General features: G+C 47.1%; 1 protein-coding gene across 1 annotated transcript; it reads left to right on the forward strand.

The window, feature by feature from the left end:
• The first annotated feature begins 265 nt into the window (after positions 1-265).
• Positions 266-2,894, forward strand: LOC108152877 (amidophosphoribosyltransferase). Its single transcript, XM_017282508.2, has 3 exons — positions 266-455; positions 511-674; positions 1,397-2,894. Exons 1-3 carry the CDS (start codon positions 410-412, stop codon positions 2,822-2,824), a joined length of 1,638 nt encoding a protein of 545 aa, XP_017137997.1. The 5' UTR covers positions 266-409; the 3' UTR covers positions 2,825-2,894.
• The last annotated feature ends 17,607 nt before the right edge of the window (positions 2,895-20,501 follow it).

The raw sequence follows: 20,501 nt of genomic DNA on the forward strand, positions 1-20,501 counted from the left end.
CGTGAGAATAATTTGTGTTTATTTGGCAAATTTCGAGTGTTCTCACAGCGTATCGAATGCGTATCTCCCGATTGCATTACCAGCAGCAGCAGCAGTACCAGCAGCAGGTCTCCCTCTCCCTCCCAGCAATTTCCATCGTTGCGACTTACGACTGATAAGTGTATCAGCTGACTGGTACACACATCTGTATCTGCATCTGTATAGGTATATGTATCTGTAAATATGATGATCGGAGGTTTAATTAGGCGCGGCTGTAACATGAACATTCATAATTCCACTGGCAGTCAATCAATGCAGTCGTGAATAAACCCGAGTGATCCCCCATCGATCGATCAAGTGTCTCAATTCTCAGTACAAAAAATACACCCAACAAAAAGCCAAATAAATAATCAAAAGATCAAGTCCAAACATGGCGCAAAGTGATGATAGAAATTGCTGTGCCGATTTGAAGAAAGGTAAGCATATGATTTATTTAATTTATCCAAAGGTTTAATATTTTGCGAATTGCAGACGAATTAGACGAAAGCTGCTGTCAAGTGGCGAAGAAAATGCCTGCAAAGACGTTCCCCGACAAGATCTACAAGTCTGTGCAGCCGAAGGGTGTGGATGCCACGGGCATGACCTGCGAGTGTGGAGTGTTCGGTGCCATCGCCTGCGGGGATTATCCAACACAGGTGCGGACAAAACCATTCTCGATAGTGATCATTCGAAGATGTTTTTTTATAATCTATTACTGCATCAAAGTGCTCTTGATTGCCCCGGTTAATTATAGAATGATCGTAATACTCGTACTCGTAAGAGTTCAGATTGTCAAAGAGATTACATTCAAGACAGTTCAAGATAATGAAAGCAAACGATCGACGATCCTCACCTTAGTTTTCGATTCCACACATGATCTATGGATCACTAAATATCGCTATCTCCGTTGTCATATGCAGATCTCATGTTACAGAAATCGCCAGACGTCTGTCTGTATGCAAATCGCCTGCAAGTAGGTCAATAGTGAACCTCCTCTTGCTCTCCTCCACCTACTCCCCATCCATTCTCTGATCTGCCCTGAAATCTGAGTTTCTAACGAGGCTATGGCCAACGCCTAGTGTCTGTAGGTGACGTCAATGAAATCGCATCCACACGTTTTTGCGGTTTTAATCAGTTGTCGATGTCGATGTCATCGTCATCATCGTTATTGCTGTTGTTGTTATTGTTGTTGTTGTTGTTGTTTCTGTTGATGGTAAACAAATGGAAAATAACAGGAAAATACTAGAACACTCCAAATCGGGAATCGGGATCACATTATCGGTTATTCTCCCTTCCGATCATCATCGATCATCCATCGATCATCGATCGCTAAAATGTTTGCCAAATTCTCAATTCCGTATTCTTGGTGTATTTTTAGCTGGACATTGCCCAGATGATTTGTTTGGGATTGGTGGCCCTGCAGCATCGTGGCCAGGAGTCGGCGGGCATCGTCACGAGCCAGGGCAAGCTGACGAAGAACTTCACGGTGCACAAGGGCATGGGCATGATCAATAATCTGTTCAACGACGAGGCGATCCGGAAGCTGAAGGGCAACCTGGGCATCGGCCACACCCGCTACTCCACCAGTGCCGCCTCGGAGGTGGTCAACTGTCAGCCCTTTGTGGTGCACACGGCCCACGGCGCCCTGGCCATTGCCCACAACGGGGAGCTCGTCAACTGCGAGTCCCTGCGCAGGGAGGTCCTTGAGCGGGGCGTTGGCCTGTCCACCCACAGCGACAGCGAGCTGATCGCCCAGTCCCTGTGCTGTGCCCCCGAGGATGTGTCCGAGCACGATGGCCCCAACTGGCCGGCGCGCATCCGCCACTTCATGACCCTGGCCCCGCTCTCCTACTCCCTGGTGGTGATGCACAAGGACAAGATCTACGCGGTGCGCGACTCGTACGGCAATCGGCCGCTTTGCCTGGGCAAGATCGTGCCCGTGGACGCGGGACATGCGAATATCGAGGACAAGCTGGCGGAGGGCTGGGTGGTGTCGAGCGAGAGCTGTGGCTTCCTTTCCATCGGAGCGCGCTATGTGCGCGAGGTGGAGCCCGGCGAGATCATCGAGCTCTCGAGGAACGGCTACCGCACTGTGGACATCGTGGAGCGGCCCGACTACAAGCGCATGGCCTTCTGCATCTTCGAGTACGTGTACTTTGCCCGCAGCGACTCCATGTTCGAGGGCCAGATGGTCTACTCCGCCCGCCTGCAGTGCGGCCGCCAGTTGGCACGCGAGGCACCGGTGGACGCGGATCTTGTCAGCTCTGTGCCCGAGTCGGGCACCGCGGCGGCCCATGGCTATGCCCGGGAGTCGGGTCTGCCCTTTGGCGAGGTGCTCTGCAAGAATCGCTACGTGGGACGCACCTTCATCCAGCCATCGAATCGGTTGCGGCAGCTGGGAGTCGCCAAGAAGTTCGGAGCCCTCGCCCAGAATGTGGAGGGGAAGCGCATAACACTCGTGGATGACTCCATTGTGAGGGGCAACACCATCGGACCCATCATCAAGCTGCTGCGCGATGCGGGGGCCACGGAGGTGCACATCCGCATCGCCAGTCCCCCGCTGCAGTATCCCTGCTACATGGGCATCAACATACCCACAAGGGAGGAGCTCATTGCCAACAAACTGAACGCCGATCAGCTGGCGGATCATGTGGGGGCCGACAGTCTGGCGTACCTCAGCGTCGAGGGTCTCGTGCGGGCCGTTCAGATGAACAAGACCCATGTGAACCCCATCAAGGCGGGCTACTGCACGGCCTGTCTCACGGGCGAGTATCCCGGCGGACTGCCCGAGGAGCTTAGCTGGTAGATGCGACACGTAGCCTTAATCGTAGTTCTTAGCTCAAGTGTACATTTAATAAATATATATTTTTTTTTAATTTCGGGCCTTCTCCCCACCACACGCTCCCCGCCACCCGCCACCCGCCACCAAAGGACACACATATTCTAAATGCTAATGGCGACCCCGTCATCAACGTCTGATTATTTCCAAAAACTGTCTAATGCCATAACTTCAATTCATTTCAATTTATATTTCCAAGCTCTCTGTTTGCCATTGGGGGAACGTCTCCCGGTCTCCCGGTTCCGGCCATAGCCAGGCTCTCCACGGATATAGCCCTCATATCATACAATATGGTAATCGTGTTTGCTTTTTTCGCCATGTCTCTCTTTCCGGACTGGGGCTCTGGCACCGGCCCCCCGGCCTCCCAGTCTTGTGTCTCTCTGGCTTCTCCATTGGGGCGTTGCAATGTCTAAAGCGGGGCGTTTAGGGCGTTTAATCCTGCGGAAGATGTCCTTGCGGTTATACGGGGGAGTTCCTCTTCCGCTCCTCCTACCCTCCCTCCCTCCCTGGTATATAAGACTTTTTCTTTCTGTGCTTTTTTTTATGACTCGCCGGGTACTGGAGTCAACAATGTCATCATTATTCTTGAATATTGTGTTGTATTTTCGCAAACAATTTCGCTAAGCTGCGCGGAAGTATGGCGAAAGTATGGAAAGGGGCCAGAGATGAGGGGTGGCAGCATTAGAGGATGGCACGGCTCGGAAGTGTGGCATGGGGCAGCGTCGAGGACACAAGAGAAGAAAATAATATGCGACGTCATTGTAACTCGCTTGATTAATTCTTTGTGTAGGGTATCCATCGAAGAGGAGTGGTTATATGAGACTTTTGGTATGAATTTCATCATAAAATGCTTATACGAAGAAATGATCGAAGGGAGCTATTCATTTGGGAAGTAGAATATACAGGTATTCCTCTAAAGTACTCAACTTTCTTCGGTACAAAAGTGGGATCTTCCTAGGGATAGTTCTACCTTCTTCCAGCACTCGTTTTCACTACTTTGCCTCCACCCAGCAGCGCATCATCGTTGTCCCCTCGGCCCCAACCGCATGGAAATCTCTCCCATGACAACAATCCCTCGTGGATCCCATTCCATGCCCCATCCCGAAGTGGCTACATAAAAGAAACGACTTCTGGCAACATTGAAAACAGACGCTGGCACTTCTCTAACACACCATCACCGCCTGTCGCTTGCCGCCTGCCGCCTGCCTCTTGCCACAAGGATATGAAAGAAGGACCAAGAAGGGTCCACGTCCACCCACCTCCCCACCCACACACAACAGCTACAAAAAAAAACAAGAAATAATGCTTATATAAGGAACAGTTTGCTTATGTGCGCCGTCGATCACGAGCACAAACACACAGCCTGGGCACACTGCCACTGCCACAGACAGTGACAACTAAGCAGGGCGCCCCTCCTCGCCCACCCCCCCATCCAGGGCTCCATTCCATTTGCTCGACTCTGCTCTCCTCTCCTTCGCTGCGCCGCAAAACATGCTTTAAATTTTTTAATAACGCCAGGCTACAAGAGCGCTGACGCCCACGTCCGGACCCCGGACTCCGTGCTCCGTACTCCGGACTCCGGACCGGGGATCCGGCTTTCGTGCCCTGGCCCCGCCCTTGCCTATTGCCTCCTGCCCCCTGCCTGCTGCCTCCTACCCTGTTCCGTCGTCATTTGCACAGAAGTTATGTAAATTAATGTTTACTTAAGTTCCCCATGTTATTCCTTCTTGGCATTTTTTTTTGTTGTTTTTCGCCTTGCACTTTCCGAATGTTTCCTACTTCAAAAACAAAAGCAGACAGCGGCGGGTCCATGATGGCGGGCTCTAGAGGTGGGTTCTATCTCTGGTTCTGGTTTTGTGCTGAAGGTTACCGCCCGACAGCTCCAGCCCCCAAATGAGAGTAGAAAAAAATTGCAATAAATTTGCGAGCCGCTTCTGCAATTTAATAAAAAGCATTCTGCGGGAGGGAGGGGGAGAGAGGACAGACTAGAAGTAGAAATAGGAAGAAATACGAAAGAAGATGGAGGTATCATCATCATCCGGAGTATCAAGATTATTATTGAGTCAAATGGCTGGGTAAATATATGAGCCAAAATTATGGCAATGGAATGCAAATGAAATGGCCAATGACGATGGGGAGATGGAATGATTATGAAGCCATTATCCCGGGCACTTCATTGAAATTGTCGCCAAAGAAATTTAATTTAAACATCACACAGGAGAGACCCGGTGGCCTCCGTCGAAGACGACACCCTTGACACTTGACACATGCAACAAGTGCGTCAGCGGCAGCCACACGAACAGACAAAAGGCAAACAAAGGGCTCAGACACCTTACACTTTTGCCATCTCCATGTCCTGCCACGTCTTTCTGTTTGACAGGCACGCAAAACGTGCCTGGCATGCAAGACATGCGATGCCCTGGCCCAAAGCGACAACGAATCAGATGTAATTTTCTGGCCAATAGAACACTTTGTGTGTGGCTCCCGTCCCACACCAGCCAGGACACAGGACCTGCTGCTGGCAATGGATGAATATCCTTCTTCAGTTCATTAGCAAATCAAACTTCCGTCTTGTACTTCAAGACATTCCCAGGCAGGCAGGCAGTCAGTCAGCAGCAAAAAGGGACATGGAATTTGCATTCCTTGGAGCCCTCCGGGCCGACATATTCGTACAAGAAAACTTCTTGTTTGCTGGTAATTTGATTTAAGGGCTTTGGCTTGACCGCAGAGAGCCCGCATAGAACACACCATTTAAGTGGTCAACAGGGACCCCAACATATTGGCTAATAATTCTCTAAAAGAACCCCAACTAAATCTGACCTTAAAGTGCGCTCTCAGCCAGCATTTTCACAGCTAATTTTCCATTCCCAGAAAAGAAATCTAATCAACTGGTGCGTCCGTCCAGTCCACCCATTTTTGGTTAGCTTTGAAACAGAATTTGCATAATATTTTTAGACAGCAGCGAATAAAGTTTGAGGACTAGACGCCACAACATTTCCACAACTTTGCGTTAATTTTCTAAATATTTTCTAAAATTTTCAAATTGCATTTGGAGCACTGAAACGAGGAGACGACGCTCTGACAATGATGCCGCAGGGCGATCCCAGGCAAAAGTTTCCGTGCTCCATGCCACTCAGAAATAATATCGGGAGAAAGGGAGAGAGAGAGAGAGAGGGACGAGACCCCAGCCCCCCCCCACCTTCTCTTCGGTGAATTTTATAATTTAAAATTATGAACTAAAAATAATTTAATTTTAGTGGTTTGCACGCAGGTCCCGGTCCCGTCACCGTCGCCAAACGAACTAGTGTAGATGTTGGATGGTGGATGGGGTGGGTGTGGGTGGGGGTGAGTGCTGGCCAGGAAATTGAGTGTATTATATGTACACACATACACATACATATATACTCGGATACGAGTAATGTTGGTTATTGTGCACTACAGCAAATACTACAACAACATCAAAAACAACAACAACAAAAGCGCGTTGAGCTAATAAATATGCATGAAGTGTTGGAGTGTGTTTTCGGTGTGTGTGTGTGTGTGTTTGTGTTAGTGTGTGTGCACAAAAGAATGCAATTTCCCTCGTAGAAAAAAGGCTGGCGACTGGGGACTGGGGGCGGGCTCTGGGGGCCGACTGCATTTGACATCGCGTGCTTTGGGGCGATTTTCCCGCTGCATTGGCCAATTCTGAAGAGGCAACAAAGATAATAACGATAATTAAAGCAAGCGGCAAACCAAATCTCTGATTTGAGTGACATGCAACAACCAAATCATTCACAGAGTGTGCGTCGTGCGGCGAGAGATACGAATGCGAGTGCGAGTGTGAGTACGGGTACTCGTAAAAGAATAAATCCGCCATTTTGGGGGCTGTAACACTTCCGGCCATCGTTGTCACAATGTGCGACAATGCATGATGAAAGCTGCACTCAGATTTGGCTGCACTTGAAGAAATTTTTGATCTATTCGGGAAGGTAGTCCGAAGGAACATGGAAATGAAACATGTATAAATAAGCAGAAAAGGAGAAAAACCAAGTCGGCCGATGCGTTGTGAAAGAACTCTAAAAGAATTACAGATTCCATCTAGTTGGACGAATAGTAGCAGAAGAAGAACGAAAGAAAGATCCTGGCCAATCCTGTTCGTAAATCTCTATCTCTAAATATTTGTTAACCGCTCTAAAGAAATATGGTAAAATAGGAAAAAGATTGTAAGAAGTACTCTAATCCATTTAGATTCCTTTCATATATGTGTATCTTTTATCGCTCACTTAATCGCCATTAAATGTTATGTTTTCCAAGGGATTTTCTTTAACCAAAATGTCATAATTAATCCATTAGAGCTAGTAGTTTTTGCCCTGTGCATGGGAGGGCCAATTGGTTGGATGGATGATGGGTTTTTGGGTGATTGTTCGCTTGGCATGTACATAAGTACTATTTTTTTTTTTTGTGTTCGTTGGGGCAGCACCTGGTCGGCGGCGACGGCGACGGCGACGACGCCAACGACTGCTGGCTGCATCTGTTGTGCTTCCCATTGCGTGTAAGTTCATTATGTTGCCAACATTTGTTGTTGCTGTTGTTCATTGTGTGCCCGATACAGCAACAACACTAACAACAACTGCAACAACATCCGCAGTCGCAGTCGCAGTCCGCAGTCACCGTCGCAGTCGCAGTTGTCTGGCAACCATTGCAAATTTCTACATGGCCGCTCAACTGAAAATTGTTTGTGCAGCTCTGTGTTTTTTGTGTTTTTTTCTTCTTTTTCTTCTTTTTGTTTGTGTATATTTTTTACACATTTTTTATTCACATTGTTGTTGTTGTTGCAAGGCACCAACAATTTCCCGTTGCTTGAGTTCGTTTGGCTTGCAGGCAGAGCAGATTATTTATTATTTTAATTAACTTATTTTAATCCAGAGAAGAACTGTAATCAATGCAAAGCAGCCCGAGGGCTTATCAAATGATATGCTTAATTTAATTACATCTCATTAAAAACTGTTAACTAATTGCAGAGGCGTGTAATGAGATTAATGCATTCATATGCGGTTTACAGGTCATTCAAATAATGGTAAAAAAAATTGTTTTTGAAATATTTTGTATATTTTCGATTGTCCAATGAATCAAAAACAATTGAAATCGCATTCAGTAGCATCCCCCTTCATCCCCTGTTTCCAAAGCATCTTCAGCGTCCGCCCCCGGACAGCCCTCGACGCAGACTAGTTTCCGCATGTGGCCAGAAGCTCCATGAAAGTGCCCCACAAGTGCAGCCGTCGATGCTTTTTTATCGGGGCCAACAGCAAGCCCCTTCACGCATGTCCTTGGAGCTCCGTTTATTGGGGGTTTGTGCACCCACTAAGTGCTTGCGGAGGGCGCCCTCTGGCGGCTCTTGTGATGTCGATTATAACCTCAAAAAACTCAAAGGTGAAATCCAAACAAGAACAAACATGCCAAAAAGTGCACAGCACAGCAGAGCAGAGGATAGCCATAGCCATAGCCATAGCCATACCCATAGCCGAGAGTCGCAGAGAAATCACGTAACTGTCAAATATCTCATCATATCTCATTCCGGGTTGATCGACTGTGGGAAAATTCAGGCGAGAGAGCTTTGAATTGTTTCTTTGGATTGTTGTTCGCGGCAAGAGATCTCAAATGTCTGATAGCGACGGCAGATTCACACATGTCGGGTAGATTATAATGGGAACTGTGGGGTACTGTGGGGACCTGTAAGGCCTTGTGGGTTTCGTTTCTCCGGTTGTGGGTGCGTTTTGGAGCAGGGTTTTCAGGTCTCTGTTTTTGGCAGTCGCTGTCACGTCGTGCAGTCGGGGGCTGCATTGCCGGAGTGACAGATTGTTGGATGGGAAATGAGATGAGTAATGGAATTGGGTGAATAATTCTTAGAAAATGAGACTTTTGCCTGGGAAGCGACCAAATCTCCCCAGAAACGATTCTCCGTTTCTCTCCAAGTGGAGTTTGCATGTGTGTCTCTCGGGTTTTTGGCACAAATCCCCAGCATTTTAATTGGATTACTTTCCATAGCTGCCGCCCCCGGCACTCTCCCAGCTCGCCTACAACTCTATCCATTAGCGCACCGACTCCGACCGACCGACCAACCGACCGACGGCTCGGCTCCATTCCTGGCCATTTCGAATGGAATCCATGGCACGCTGCGCTGAGCACTGGCACTGGCTCTGGCTCTGGATCTACTCCACTCGTAGATGGATATGCAGAGGAGCGTATCATAACCGGATCGCTGTTCGGTTCGGTTCGGAGCGGAGCGTGAACCCCAAAATGCAATGTGCAACAGCACCAGCAGCAGCAGCAGCGGCTAAGTTTACTGGAGCGTTCCACCAGGGGAGGGACAGGGCCCTGGGATCAGCAGGCCAGGCCAAGCCAGGCCAGGCCAGGCCAGGCCAGGCAGTATTATTAATGGACGAGTCCACGCTTAGAGGGACAGACAGACGGTCGTGGAGAGAGATCTCTTAGCGCTGATAGCCACGGTCAAGTTCACGGCAGCGACTGCAGCAGAGGTCTGTCTCTCGCGACGGTCTCGACGGGCGTTTCATTAGCGTGTAACGTCGGCGGAATTGAAAATGTAACGGATCCCCCTGCTACGTAGGACAGCGGCGATAAGGATCTCCTTCTCCTTCTCCCCCTCCATCCCTTGCACTAAGTAGTTTATTGATATGCCACTGCCAAAGGACACGGCCGCAGAGTGTCTGCACCTGCCTGGGACTCCTTTAGCGCTCTTCTTTGGGCTCTTTGTTCTGCTCCTGTGTCCCCCTTTCCTCTTCTGTGGCTCTTGGGTTCCGCTCCTGTTTCTGATCATAATTAAAAAACAAAAAAGAATTCATTGCCCTGGCTCCCATGACGCGGCAGTTCGCTGTGTGGCACAGACACAAGATCACCTTGAAAGTAAAAGTTGCTCAATGCATTTTTATGTTAATTCTGTTAATGTCTGCATTTCTTACTCTCTTTCTTTTCTTCCTGAACATGGCGCGCAAAAATGTATTAAATTAAAACAAACAAATAATGAATAATAAGCAGTGCCAGAGAGTGAAGTAATTTGCATAAGAAACGAGAGGCAGACCGAGAGAGAGAGAGAGAGAGAGAGAGAGATAGAGAGAGGGAGAGCGTACGATCCACAGCAGAGAGAGAGAAAACAGCTGGTCGGGTCGGTAAGATCATGTGGGTCTCTGGAGCTATGCTTTGATAATTTTTCAATGGCATGCAAAGTGCCCATTAAACCAGACACATGCTAATTAGATAAAGATTGTTGCGGCCTTACATTAACCCAATTTGGCTAGAAATCGTAACAAATCCAGCAATTGAAAGAACTACGGCAAAAGAAAAACATTTCTAAGAAGTTTTCCCAAATGTGTTTGCCTAACAGAACATTTTCTCTGGTTTTAACTCGATTTTTCAGCGTATTTTAACCATTTTTTGATTGAAAAATTGTAATTTCCCTCTTAGAACACTTTTCAAAAATATCGTTTTGGCGCTTATTTCAAACGGAAAGCCCCAGCACAGCAGCAAAACCGCAAAAGCTTTAAAAATGCTGAAAATTCAAACGGGAAACCCGAAACGCGAGAGAGAGCGATGGATAGAGCGAGCCAGCTGCTCATCGATCTTCCAGTCCCTGGAAGCATTCGCTCGCTCTATGGCCGTCTCTTTCGCGCACTTGTCCGTCCTGTGGGCGTTGCCGGTCGCTGAGCGCCGCCGCATACCAATGCGCAGACTCGACTCTCAGAGAGTGGGCGTTGCCAGTGAAGAGCGCAGACGCGCTGAGCAGGTGACTGGAAGGAAAGAGCTAGCGCTATGGCGGTGCCGTTCGCGAGAGTGGGATGGCAATAAACAAAATGGCTGCTATCATTAGCCGACGGCCGATAGATGGCGCCAGTTGACCGGTTGCCGGCTTTTGTCGGGCGCTCGCTCGCTCGCTCTCTCTCTCCGCTCCGCTCCGGCATTCGTGAACCGTAAACTGTTTGGCGCGCTTCCTAAGCGATTTGGGTTAGCAGTGTCGGAAGCGTCCGCAGGACGACGCTTTCCCGCCGTCGGACTCCGGAGCTCCGTCTCCAAGAACCGCTCCCGCTCCCGCCTCCCGCCTCCGCACCCACTCCGGCCTTGTAGGCGCATTTCCGTTTGGTAATTTTTCACTCTCGAAGCGCCACAACAATAGCAACAATAGCAACAATAGCAACAAAAGCAACAACTAAACGGAACGATGGGCCGCCTTGACGATTTTCACGCTGACTGCGTTCCTTTTCGACCAATAAGTGCATTTATTTGGCAAAAGAAGGGTATTCCCCATGCTGCCCCCTGTCCGCTCCACGTCCCCTTTCGATGTTCTGTTTCTTGGTCTAGTTCTTCTTCTGCTGGGGCTTGCTTGTGCTCAATAATTTTAACATTGTTGCCCGTAATGAAAGCTTTGCTCTTCATTTAAGGCTTGAAGAAAAAAGCGGGCACAGGGTCTGAGCGGGGTCTGCCCTCCTCTTGGTCTTGATGTCCTCTGTCCTGCGTGTGCCCTGCTGTACGAGCAGTGTCCTGCAATTGCTTATTGCATTTCTGACTCTGCGTGTAAGGTCCTTTTTTGTTCGCTGTCGGAGTTGGACTGTAAGGCAGGCTTCCTGCAGGCTCGGATGAGGGGGAATGGACGCAGCAGTTTGCGTAATAAAATTTGCATAATTTTAAATGTGTGTGCGTGCTGGCGTGGGTGTGGGTGTGTGGGTGTCTGTCTCTCGGCTGTCTGTGCAAGTCTCGCATATCCTTTTCGGGCATCCTCCTTACGCATTGTCTACTGCTTTGTTGCACACACAAACACATAAACAGAGAGAGAGAGAGAGAGACACACACACACACACACACACACTGCGAAACAAATGAGTATTTTCGGTGAAGTGCAGCAGCAGAGCAGTAAGCCCCGCAGTCCCCCAAATCCCCCACTGCCCCCAGCAGGAAACGGATGCTTTAAGGATGCTCCCTTAGCCCTTGTGGGCTCAATTGGTTAAATTAGCTTATTTCGGGGATTTCTTTCTCCGCAATTTACATGCCTGCCCCCTTTACTGCTTTGTGCTTTAAGGAAAGGGGATTGTTGGCCAGAACTCTTACTTTTTTTTGGCAGTGTACACTGAACCGACATTCTCGGTTTACTGGGTTAAAGTGGGGCTCTTCATTAACCTTAGAAGCAGAAGTAGAGTTTTGTTTTACTTTTGTAAAGCCAAGCAACTATTTGCGTGTTTACGATAGAAACCAGAGCATTCGCAGCGAAACCTAAGCCGCATACCAGCGGGTGGTGGGTGATGGGAGGGGTGGGGTGGGGTGGGAGATGAAGAAAACGTTGAATGTCAAACAATAAATAATAAAAATGTACAACTTGAGTTGGCCAACACGCACTCTAACAACACACACACACACACACACACACACTCGAACCAATAGAAAAAAAAACGAAAAGAAAGAGTAAATGTCAATGGGTTTGCATGCATGTGTTTGTGTGTGTGTGTGTGTCCTGTGGTCCCTAATCCTGGCCGACGACTGCCGGCAAGCCACAAGCCACTTGTTATGCTCATTAAGCTTCGGTTATTAGGGCCATCAAAATGAATCAGGACAGAACTATAAAAGTCAACCCTTCCTTTCCCCCCCGCCGCCGCCGCCGCCGCCAATGAGCTGGAAAGAAAGTTTTCCCCATTCTTTTACCCTGCTTTCTTTTTCTTTTGCGATTTTTTTCGTCGAGTTTTGGTTAAAGTTTTGGGTTATTTATACATGTATTTGTGTGCTGTTGCTGTTATTGTTATCAACATTAAATCAAATCACAAAGACAACAACAAAACAGGAAAAAAAACAGGCTCTACCTCGGACGCAGGCAGGAACAAAAAAATAACGAATAACGAAAAACCGAATAGGAATAACAGAATTTCTATAATGGCCATGGGACACCAACAGCAACAGCAAGGGTAGGGAGGGGGGAAAATACAGGCTTGTCGCGTAGAATGCTTAGATACCCTTTCGGGTATATCTTTCCCATAATAGCCATATGATATAGTCATCCGATTTGGCTACAATTTCCCTTGAATTCGAATCTTGGTTGAATTATATTTTGAAACAGGAAAAGTTTGCTCTGCAACAACCTGTTTTTCGTTATGATATTGAGATCCGAAACATATATATTTCGGATTCTTATACGAAACAGAAATTTCCAATGTTTGTTTTATTATTTTTGTAGGGGATCGTTTGTGTTCCATAGAATTTTTAGATAGAAAAAATGGTCCTATTTCGGCCCTACAAAATCCTTTCCAATTAGTATTATACCCTCACTATTTAAGGGTATAGAAAAAAGAGTATGGAAGAGCCAGGAAAAAGGCAACAGAAAATTTACAATGTCGCCGGTTTCCGTTGCTTTTCCCATGGCTTGATGGTGAGGGGCGGAGTGGTTCTCGCGTTGAGTGGGGGGTTTGCGTTGCTTTGGTTTTGTTGTGGCAATAAAATACATCATAACGGTATCATAAGCGAAGCGAACAAAGCGATACACACAAACACACACACACATTCACACAGATAAAGAACTCAGTGAGAAAGAGGCAGGGAGAGAGAAAGAGAAAAAAGGCATCGAAAATCTGTGGAAAAAAATCCATTTGCAGGGAACAAAAAAGAAGAAAAAAAAGAAGAAAAAAATATTCAAATTTCGTTACGATGCGCAAAAACAACACAAAAAACTTGGGCAAAAACAAAGGCCAAAAAAGAAGCGAAACAACGGACGCGAGAGAGAGATAGCGAGAGATAGCGAGAGAGAGAGAGAGGAGAAACTGAAACGGAGGCCCGCTATTATGACAGCAACAGCAACAACAACAGCAGCAACAGAAACGACAATGGCGTCCACCGGAAATAGTCACACACACAAAATACACACACACACACACACACAAACATGTATTCCGCACTCAAGTATAAATGAACATACGCATGCAAATACTTACACACACACACATGGAAAAGGGTTGCACATGCCGTTAGTTGGGTGTCCTTCCACTTTCCACTTTCCACCTTCCACCTCCCACATGTCCTGCTGCTGCCTCTGCCTCTTCGTCGGCCTCTTCTGTGTCCTGCGTGTGCGTGCTGCAACAAATAAAATATTAAAATTGGTTCAATGAATTTCAATAACAACAACAAACACGAAATCAAAACTAAATTTCGCTTTATTGATAACGAAATACAAGCACAAGGTAGCAGCACGTAAGGGCGGACCATCCAGGGGAGTGGGAGTGCGGCTGTGGCTGGGCCGGGGGGATAGTCGGTTATGGATTGCGTGTGTGTGTGTCGTAAATGTGTATGTGGTTATGTATACGTATGCCCGGCACTTGAAATATGCGTTTCGAGTGGCAGACATGGACGGGGTGGCCATCAAATGGTAGGGGGCTAAAGCGAACGGAAAACAAATGATAATTTCTAAAGGTTTAAGATGTAAAGCCTAAATATATGAAGCCGTGTCATGCGGCAGTGCCCCTCGATTCATTGGGAACGTACCATCACAATACAAGAACCTGAAATATATCTGAGATTCCCCAAAAACCCAACAGAATTGCCATCATTTTCAATACCTTTAAGGTGTCCTGTTATCATTTCTCGATTTGAGTTAATTTAAGACCCGCCTGCTCTCATATTTCATTCCCGTATCGGCAACACTTTTTCTAACGACTCCCCCGTTGGCTGGCTGCCTCTGTGCTGCCTCCCTCTCCCTCTCTCTCTCTCTCGTGTGTGGCATATGAATATACATATGCAGATAGAAATCTGCACACATTTCAGCCTATCTATCTGTGCGTGTCTGTCCGTCCCGCAGTCCGTCTGTGTTTGCATGTGTCTCTGTCTGTCGGTCTGTCTGTCTGTCTGCTGCTGCTGCTGCTGTCTGAAAATGCCGTCAATCCTAACCCTTTTGCCATGTCGTGGTCCTGCTCCTGCTGCCCCATCCTCATCTCCCTGGTGGCCTATCTATCGACTGATTTGCATGTTTTGTGATTCACTTTTTTGTTGCCCGCTATTCCAGTAAAATACTCGTACAAAATCGATAAAAATGCGTTTCGAAATGCGAACAAAAAAACGTGATTTACAATTGCCAGATTGATGGGACGACACGACACCAGAAATAGAAACAGAACCAGAAAGAAATCAAATACTCTAATCAATGTGCAGACAATTAATAGAAATTGCATACATGGAAATGGGAAATGGGAAATGGGTGGAAATAAAGATATCTATCCTGCTAAAAAGCTGCACATACAGATTGTTTTCTACGTATTTGTATATCCTTCACACGTATAGGCTTTTTCTATTTGGCGACAATGTCCAAAGGATCCCCAACACACAAAATGGCAACATCCAGAGCCCAGACTCTGGAAGGTATTCCTGCCCGCTGTGTGGAAGGGAGGGGGGAGTGTGGGGTGTGGGGTGCGGGCTCCCAGACGAACGTGCGTTGCCTCCTTGGGGGTTGAAAGGACATCCACACACACACACACACACACACACATACATATGTACCTATATATGCATGTGTATGCACGCACACTGTGGCAGCGACAAATAACAAACAAATACAGTGGAGTCCTGGCGCAAAAAGGCAGCTCCCTGGCGCGTATTTGCATGGTGACTTTGCCCCATGCCCCCCACACTTTCTATTTAGTTTATTGTATGCGTGAATATTCAAATATTGCGTTGGCGTCTCTGTGTGTGTGTGTGTGCGCGTCTGTGTGTGTGTGCAAGTCCATGTGGGGGTTGCCACAGCAACAGGAAATCGAACGCATGCGTATAGCTCTCCCTCCTGGCCGCAGTTTTTCCTTTCTTTCTGGTTTGATACCCCCCTCCCCCCGCCACCACTCCAATCTCTATGATGGGGCACGTTCTACGTGTACGTTCGGTCTACGGTGGAAACAAAAGCAACGCCGAAATAATAAATAATTGCTAGTTGGCATTGAGGTGCAAAGAGTGGGTGAGAGAGAGGGAGAGGAATAGCCACCCCACCATCCATCGCCACACTATGCAGCTCTCTCTCTCTCTCTCTCTCTCTGTGCTCTCCGCTGAACCTGAACCACCTTCCTCCCAATTTACTTTCCTTTTGATAATTTGCCTCTTCTTCTATTAGTTAATTAAAGCTTGTGGGTGACTACGAGACTACGAGGCGTATGCTTGATGTGGCTGGCTGCAAAATTTAAATTTGAGACTCTTATCGATTTATGGGCTGGCTTTAAAGCCATCGAACGAAGGACTGACTGTCGCCAGCTCCACTCGTGTGTGTTTTGTCATTTTGGGCGAATGTTGAATGGCGTGCCTGTCTGTCAGGATGTCTCCCTCAGAGAGAGGACCCATAGCCAGGAAGGGGCTGGGGCTGGGGACCGATGTGAGGGCGTTGCAACCTGTCTACATAAATACTGTCTGCGATAAGGCCTTTGTTTTTGTCATAAATCTCATTTTATGATGAATTGATATGGCAGAGAGACACAGCAGGGAGAGGGAGAGGGATAGAGAAATGCAATAGGATAATAGGGAGAAAGGACATTCTGCTGATTTGTGGGCAACTCAGATTGAAATAGCTTCAAATAATTGGAAAGGGTTAATAAATTTCCTTAATATTCTCGTACATAATAATACTAGGGGGCAAGCCACGTTTCGCTCGTGCGCCAACCCTGTGCTCACTCGCTTTGGTCGACGACGACGAGGCAAAACAATTTCATGTAAAAGGGAGATGGTTGGAGATATCATTCATAGCGAATTTTTACCATCGTAGTGAAGTGAATGACCGTAGCGAAGATTTGTATAAAATTGAGAGGCGGAATGCGAATGAGGATACAATATCCAAGTAGATTCCAAGCAAAGGGTATTTATCATTACATCTATGGGGAATGCTTTCTAAATAAGTATATCTTATCTAAAAGGAAGTGTTTACAAATCCTTAGGGCACATTTCGTACCCTATAAGACAAAGGAAAACTCTCCATCTATAGGAAAACTGATCTATCCACTCCAAATGGTACAAATCACATGGCAAAGAGTTTGCGGGAGACCTTGTCTGCAGTGAAAGTAATGCCAGGGAGGGGCGGAGGCCCAGGATAATGTCTGCCTGTTTGTCTATCTGTCTGTGCCGTCGCCGCCGCCGCCGACTGCCCAAAGGCGTCTATCTCTCTCGCTGTCTCTCCCCCTCTCTTTCAGTCTCTCTGGATAGCTCTGTGCATGCGTTTGCACCTAATTTGCATAAACGTTAGTTCTGGCAGCGGCAAACTTTTGCCCACATTGCACAAAAAGAAGGCGGGCAAGCAGTCCTGCCACCTCCTTCTGTGTCCCCTCTCACTCGTTCCCTTTTTCTAGCTTTCTCTGTCTGTGAGATGCGAGTCGAATCGCTGGAAGCTGTAGTTGAAGCGCGCCAGTGCTGCGGGAGTGGCACGGCGAAGCGAGTGAAAAATGCGCAAACTTGGTAACCAAGTTAGCGCGTTATTTTAACATTTTCCGCTTTGCTGCTGCTGCTGCGGCGGCTGTCGCCTTTTTCACGCTTTCTTTTCTCTCTCTCTCTCTCTCTCTCGCTTACTCTTTGCTGCATCTTCTTTCAAGGACTTGTGGTACAAATCACAGTCAGTGGGAAATTATGATCGATGAGGTCCTTGTGAGCAGTAGTTCTGCCAAAGTTATGCGGCGGTTTGTCAGAAAATTTGTTAAGTTTTGCTGATTGCATTGGGGCTTTTTTTTGGGAAGGATGAAGCGCGACGAAGGACATGGAGGAGAGTGTACATTACAGTGTTTCTTATGATGGTTTTTACAGTGGATTGGAAATGCTGGATTGTAAGAGACCTCTTAGCTATCTTTGCGATAGTTATAGAAGATTTTCTATGGATTCATTACATAGGTAAGACCCTAAGATGAAAAAAACACACACTTGGATTTAAATATTTATGCCATTAATTTACAGCCCAGAGTGGAAGTATAAAAATTAAAGTGCTTTCACTTACATTAATATGCAAATATTTGATCTAAATATATTTAATATGAATGTTTGAATTTAATATAATTTCCACAAATTTAATATCAAGTCTTTATTTTCAAGTGCTTTATATTGAGATTAAATATTTTAATATATTTAATTAGAATATTTAATATAAATATGGGCATGCTTCTATATACTATGCCATTTTATCCCCGTTGCAAGGATCTATCACATAGGTAAGTCTCCTTACTTTTCAACGCGCTTGTTATGGGTACTGAATCCTTAAGAATCCCTGCTTAATCAAAACCTTAAGCCCTTCTACCTCTCCGTGCGCTTCGTATAAAATCCATATCCTTCGACTCCCGCACCGAGCATCAATTGCAAGACGAGCCCCTTTATACTCTATCGGCTTCTCATGCAAATGTCTAAGGTCAAGAGCAAGGCTGCACGGCCCCTCCTCTCATCCCCATCCGCATCCGCATCCGCATCTACCATCTCCATTCTCATTCAGTAAAATGCATAAAAACTTTCAGTATCACTGGGTCACATGCTCGTCTGCATCACTGATGAGCCACCGAGCCCCAGTTCCAGTCCCGAGTGGGAGATGGAAGATGGGCGCTGGCAGACGAGCCTCCGTCTCCGTCAATGTTCCAATACGATGCGATACTTCCACTCGACGCCACTCCACTCTCCGTCTCGTATTAACAACAAATTATGGCATCCCTCTCATAAACTTGCACAATAAAGAAAGCCCCAAGAAATCTGCGACTGTGTGCGTAAAGAAAAAGTAACAAATGAGTTCAAAAAAACAGAAACAGAAACAAAAATTGGCTGTAATAAAAACTTTTTCGTGATCTACCTCAACTCTCCTCTCGAGGCGGGAGGCGCGAGGCGCGAGGATGAAGTTCTTCTGGGGGGAGCTCCCCCCAAAGATGATGTGAAATGGAAAGTGGTGGCAACTCTTCTTCTTTTTCCCCTGTGTGTGCGTGTGTGTGAGTGTGTGTGTGCCGTACAATACGTTGAGGGGCATAAAAAATCAGCTCTTGTGTAATAATCATAAATTAGTTTATGAGTCCCGCCGCTGCCGCTGCCGCTGCTGTTGGAGCATCGTCATCGTTGTCGCGTGTCGCGTAACCTTGCCCTTCCTCACACACACACACACACTAGCAGACACACAGAGGTTGTTGCAACACACCCACATACACTGTGGCAAATATCCCATTCATATGTGTGTGTGTGCGGGAGGAGTTTGTCTCAGTGGAATTTTTCTTTTTACTTTTATTTTTATTTTTTGTGCACACTGTTGAATTTTTACGGCTGCTGCATAAAAATGGAAATCCAAGCCCGAAACAGATAAACATATCCAGAAGGAAAGAGAGGGAGTGCGCGCTACTGAGAGAGAGAGAGAGATAGCGAAATAAACAAATTTGAAATTCTGACAACGCGCCCCCGCCCCGCTCTCGGGAATCCCCCCAAGTTCCTCTCTATGTCGAAGTGGAAAATCTATTCGAAAACAAATTTTGAATTACAAATCGACATTGACGCCGATGCCGATGCTGAAGCCGATGCCAATGCCGACGCCGGTATGACGTCATGTGCCGCAAGGATGCAGCCAAGGACAGTGCCCCCGCCGCAAGAGCGAGTGAGCGAGCGAGCGAGAGTTCGCACGAGTTTTGCATTTGAATGTGAGTTACGACCCGCTTCTTCCTTCTACATATACACACACACATGCATATATATGTATATGTATATCGTGCATATATGTATCTGTGTTAATGTGTGTGTGCGTGTGTCCTTCCTGGAGTGCTCTGTGTGTGAGAATCAGCTGATTTTTGTTTTGGTCGGGGGTTTCTTCAGGAGATCTATTTCCAGATAAGGCTCATAAAAATCTCCACCACAAAGGCACTGCGCAGACGCCGCATCGGAATGGCTTTAAACCAAGGCCCCCGTGCCCCGTGCCCCCCGCCAAACGGAAGTAGAAATAGAAATAGAAGAAGAAGACAAAAGAAGCTGAACAAAATGGCCGTCTTGGCCATAAAGTAGCAAAACAAAAGGAACAGAGTGGAAAAGATAGAAGGACGAAGGGCGCAATGTCTTTTTGGCTGTCAAAAGCAGAGGCATCAGAGGCAGCAGAGGAGGCGACTCTTTTGGTTTTTCAAAGAAATATGACGCACATAACTGTTTTCAATTAGCCAGAGGTCCTTTGGGGCACGCTCCTCTCAATCTCTAGCACTGCACCCCCGTCCTCCGCTCCCTCGCTTAAAGTTGTTTTCCAGCAGACTTTAATTTTTGTATACAAAAAAGCAAAACTTTTCCGAGCATCGTCCTTTATATCCGACCTACACACACAACAACGCACACACACACACACACACACACACGCAGACACAGACAACGAGAAACAACACCCACTTTCATCATCCAGTATCCAGTGGGGGCTATGGCAGGGCTTCGTTAGCATTCCATGCAACGCTCGCATTGCAACACGCGTCTGGAATACAAATGAGGATCGCTTTCGTCCTCGTTCTCGTTCTCTCATCCTCGTCCTCGTCATCATCAGCGTGGTGGCGGCAGCGGCAGCATTCGGCAGCCGGCAGTCGGCACTCGCCAGCATCCGCCATTGACAGCCACACAAACACAGAGATACACACATATGGCTCTGTGGCAGGACACAATGTGGGGCTTCGCTTGTTTTTTA

Source organism: Drosophila miranda, chromosome XR (assembly GCF_003369915.1).
Source record: "Drosophila miranda strain MSH22 chromosome XR, D.miranda_PacBio2.1, whole genome shotgun sequence".
Taxonomy (NCBI): Eukaryota; Metazoa; Arthropoda; class Insecta; order Diptera; family Drosophilidae; genus Drosophila; species Drosophila miranda.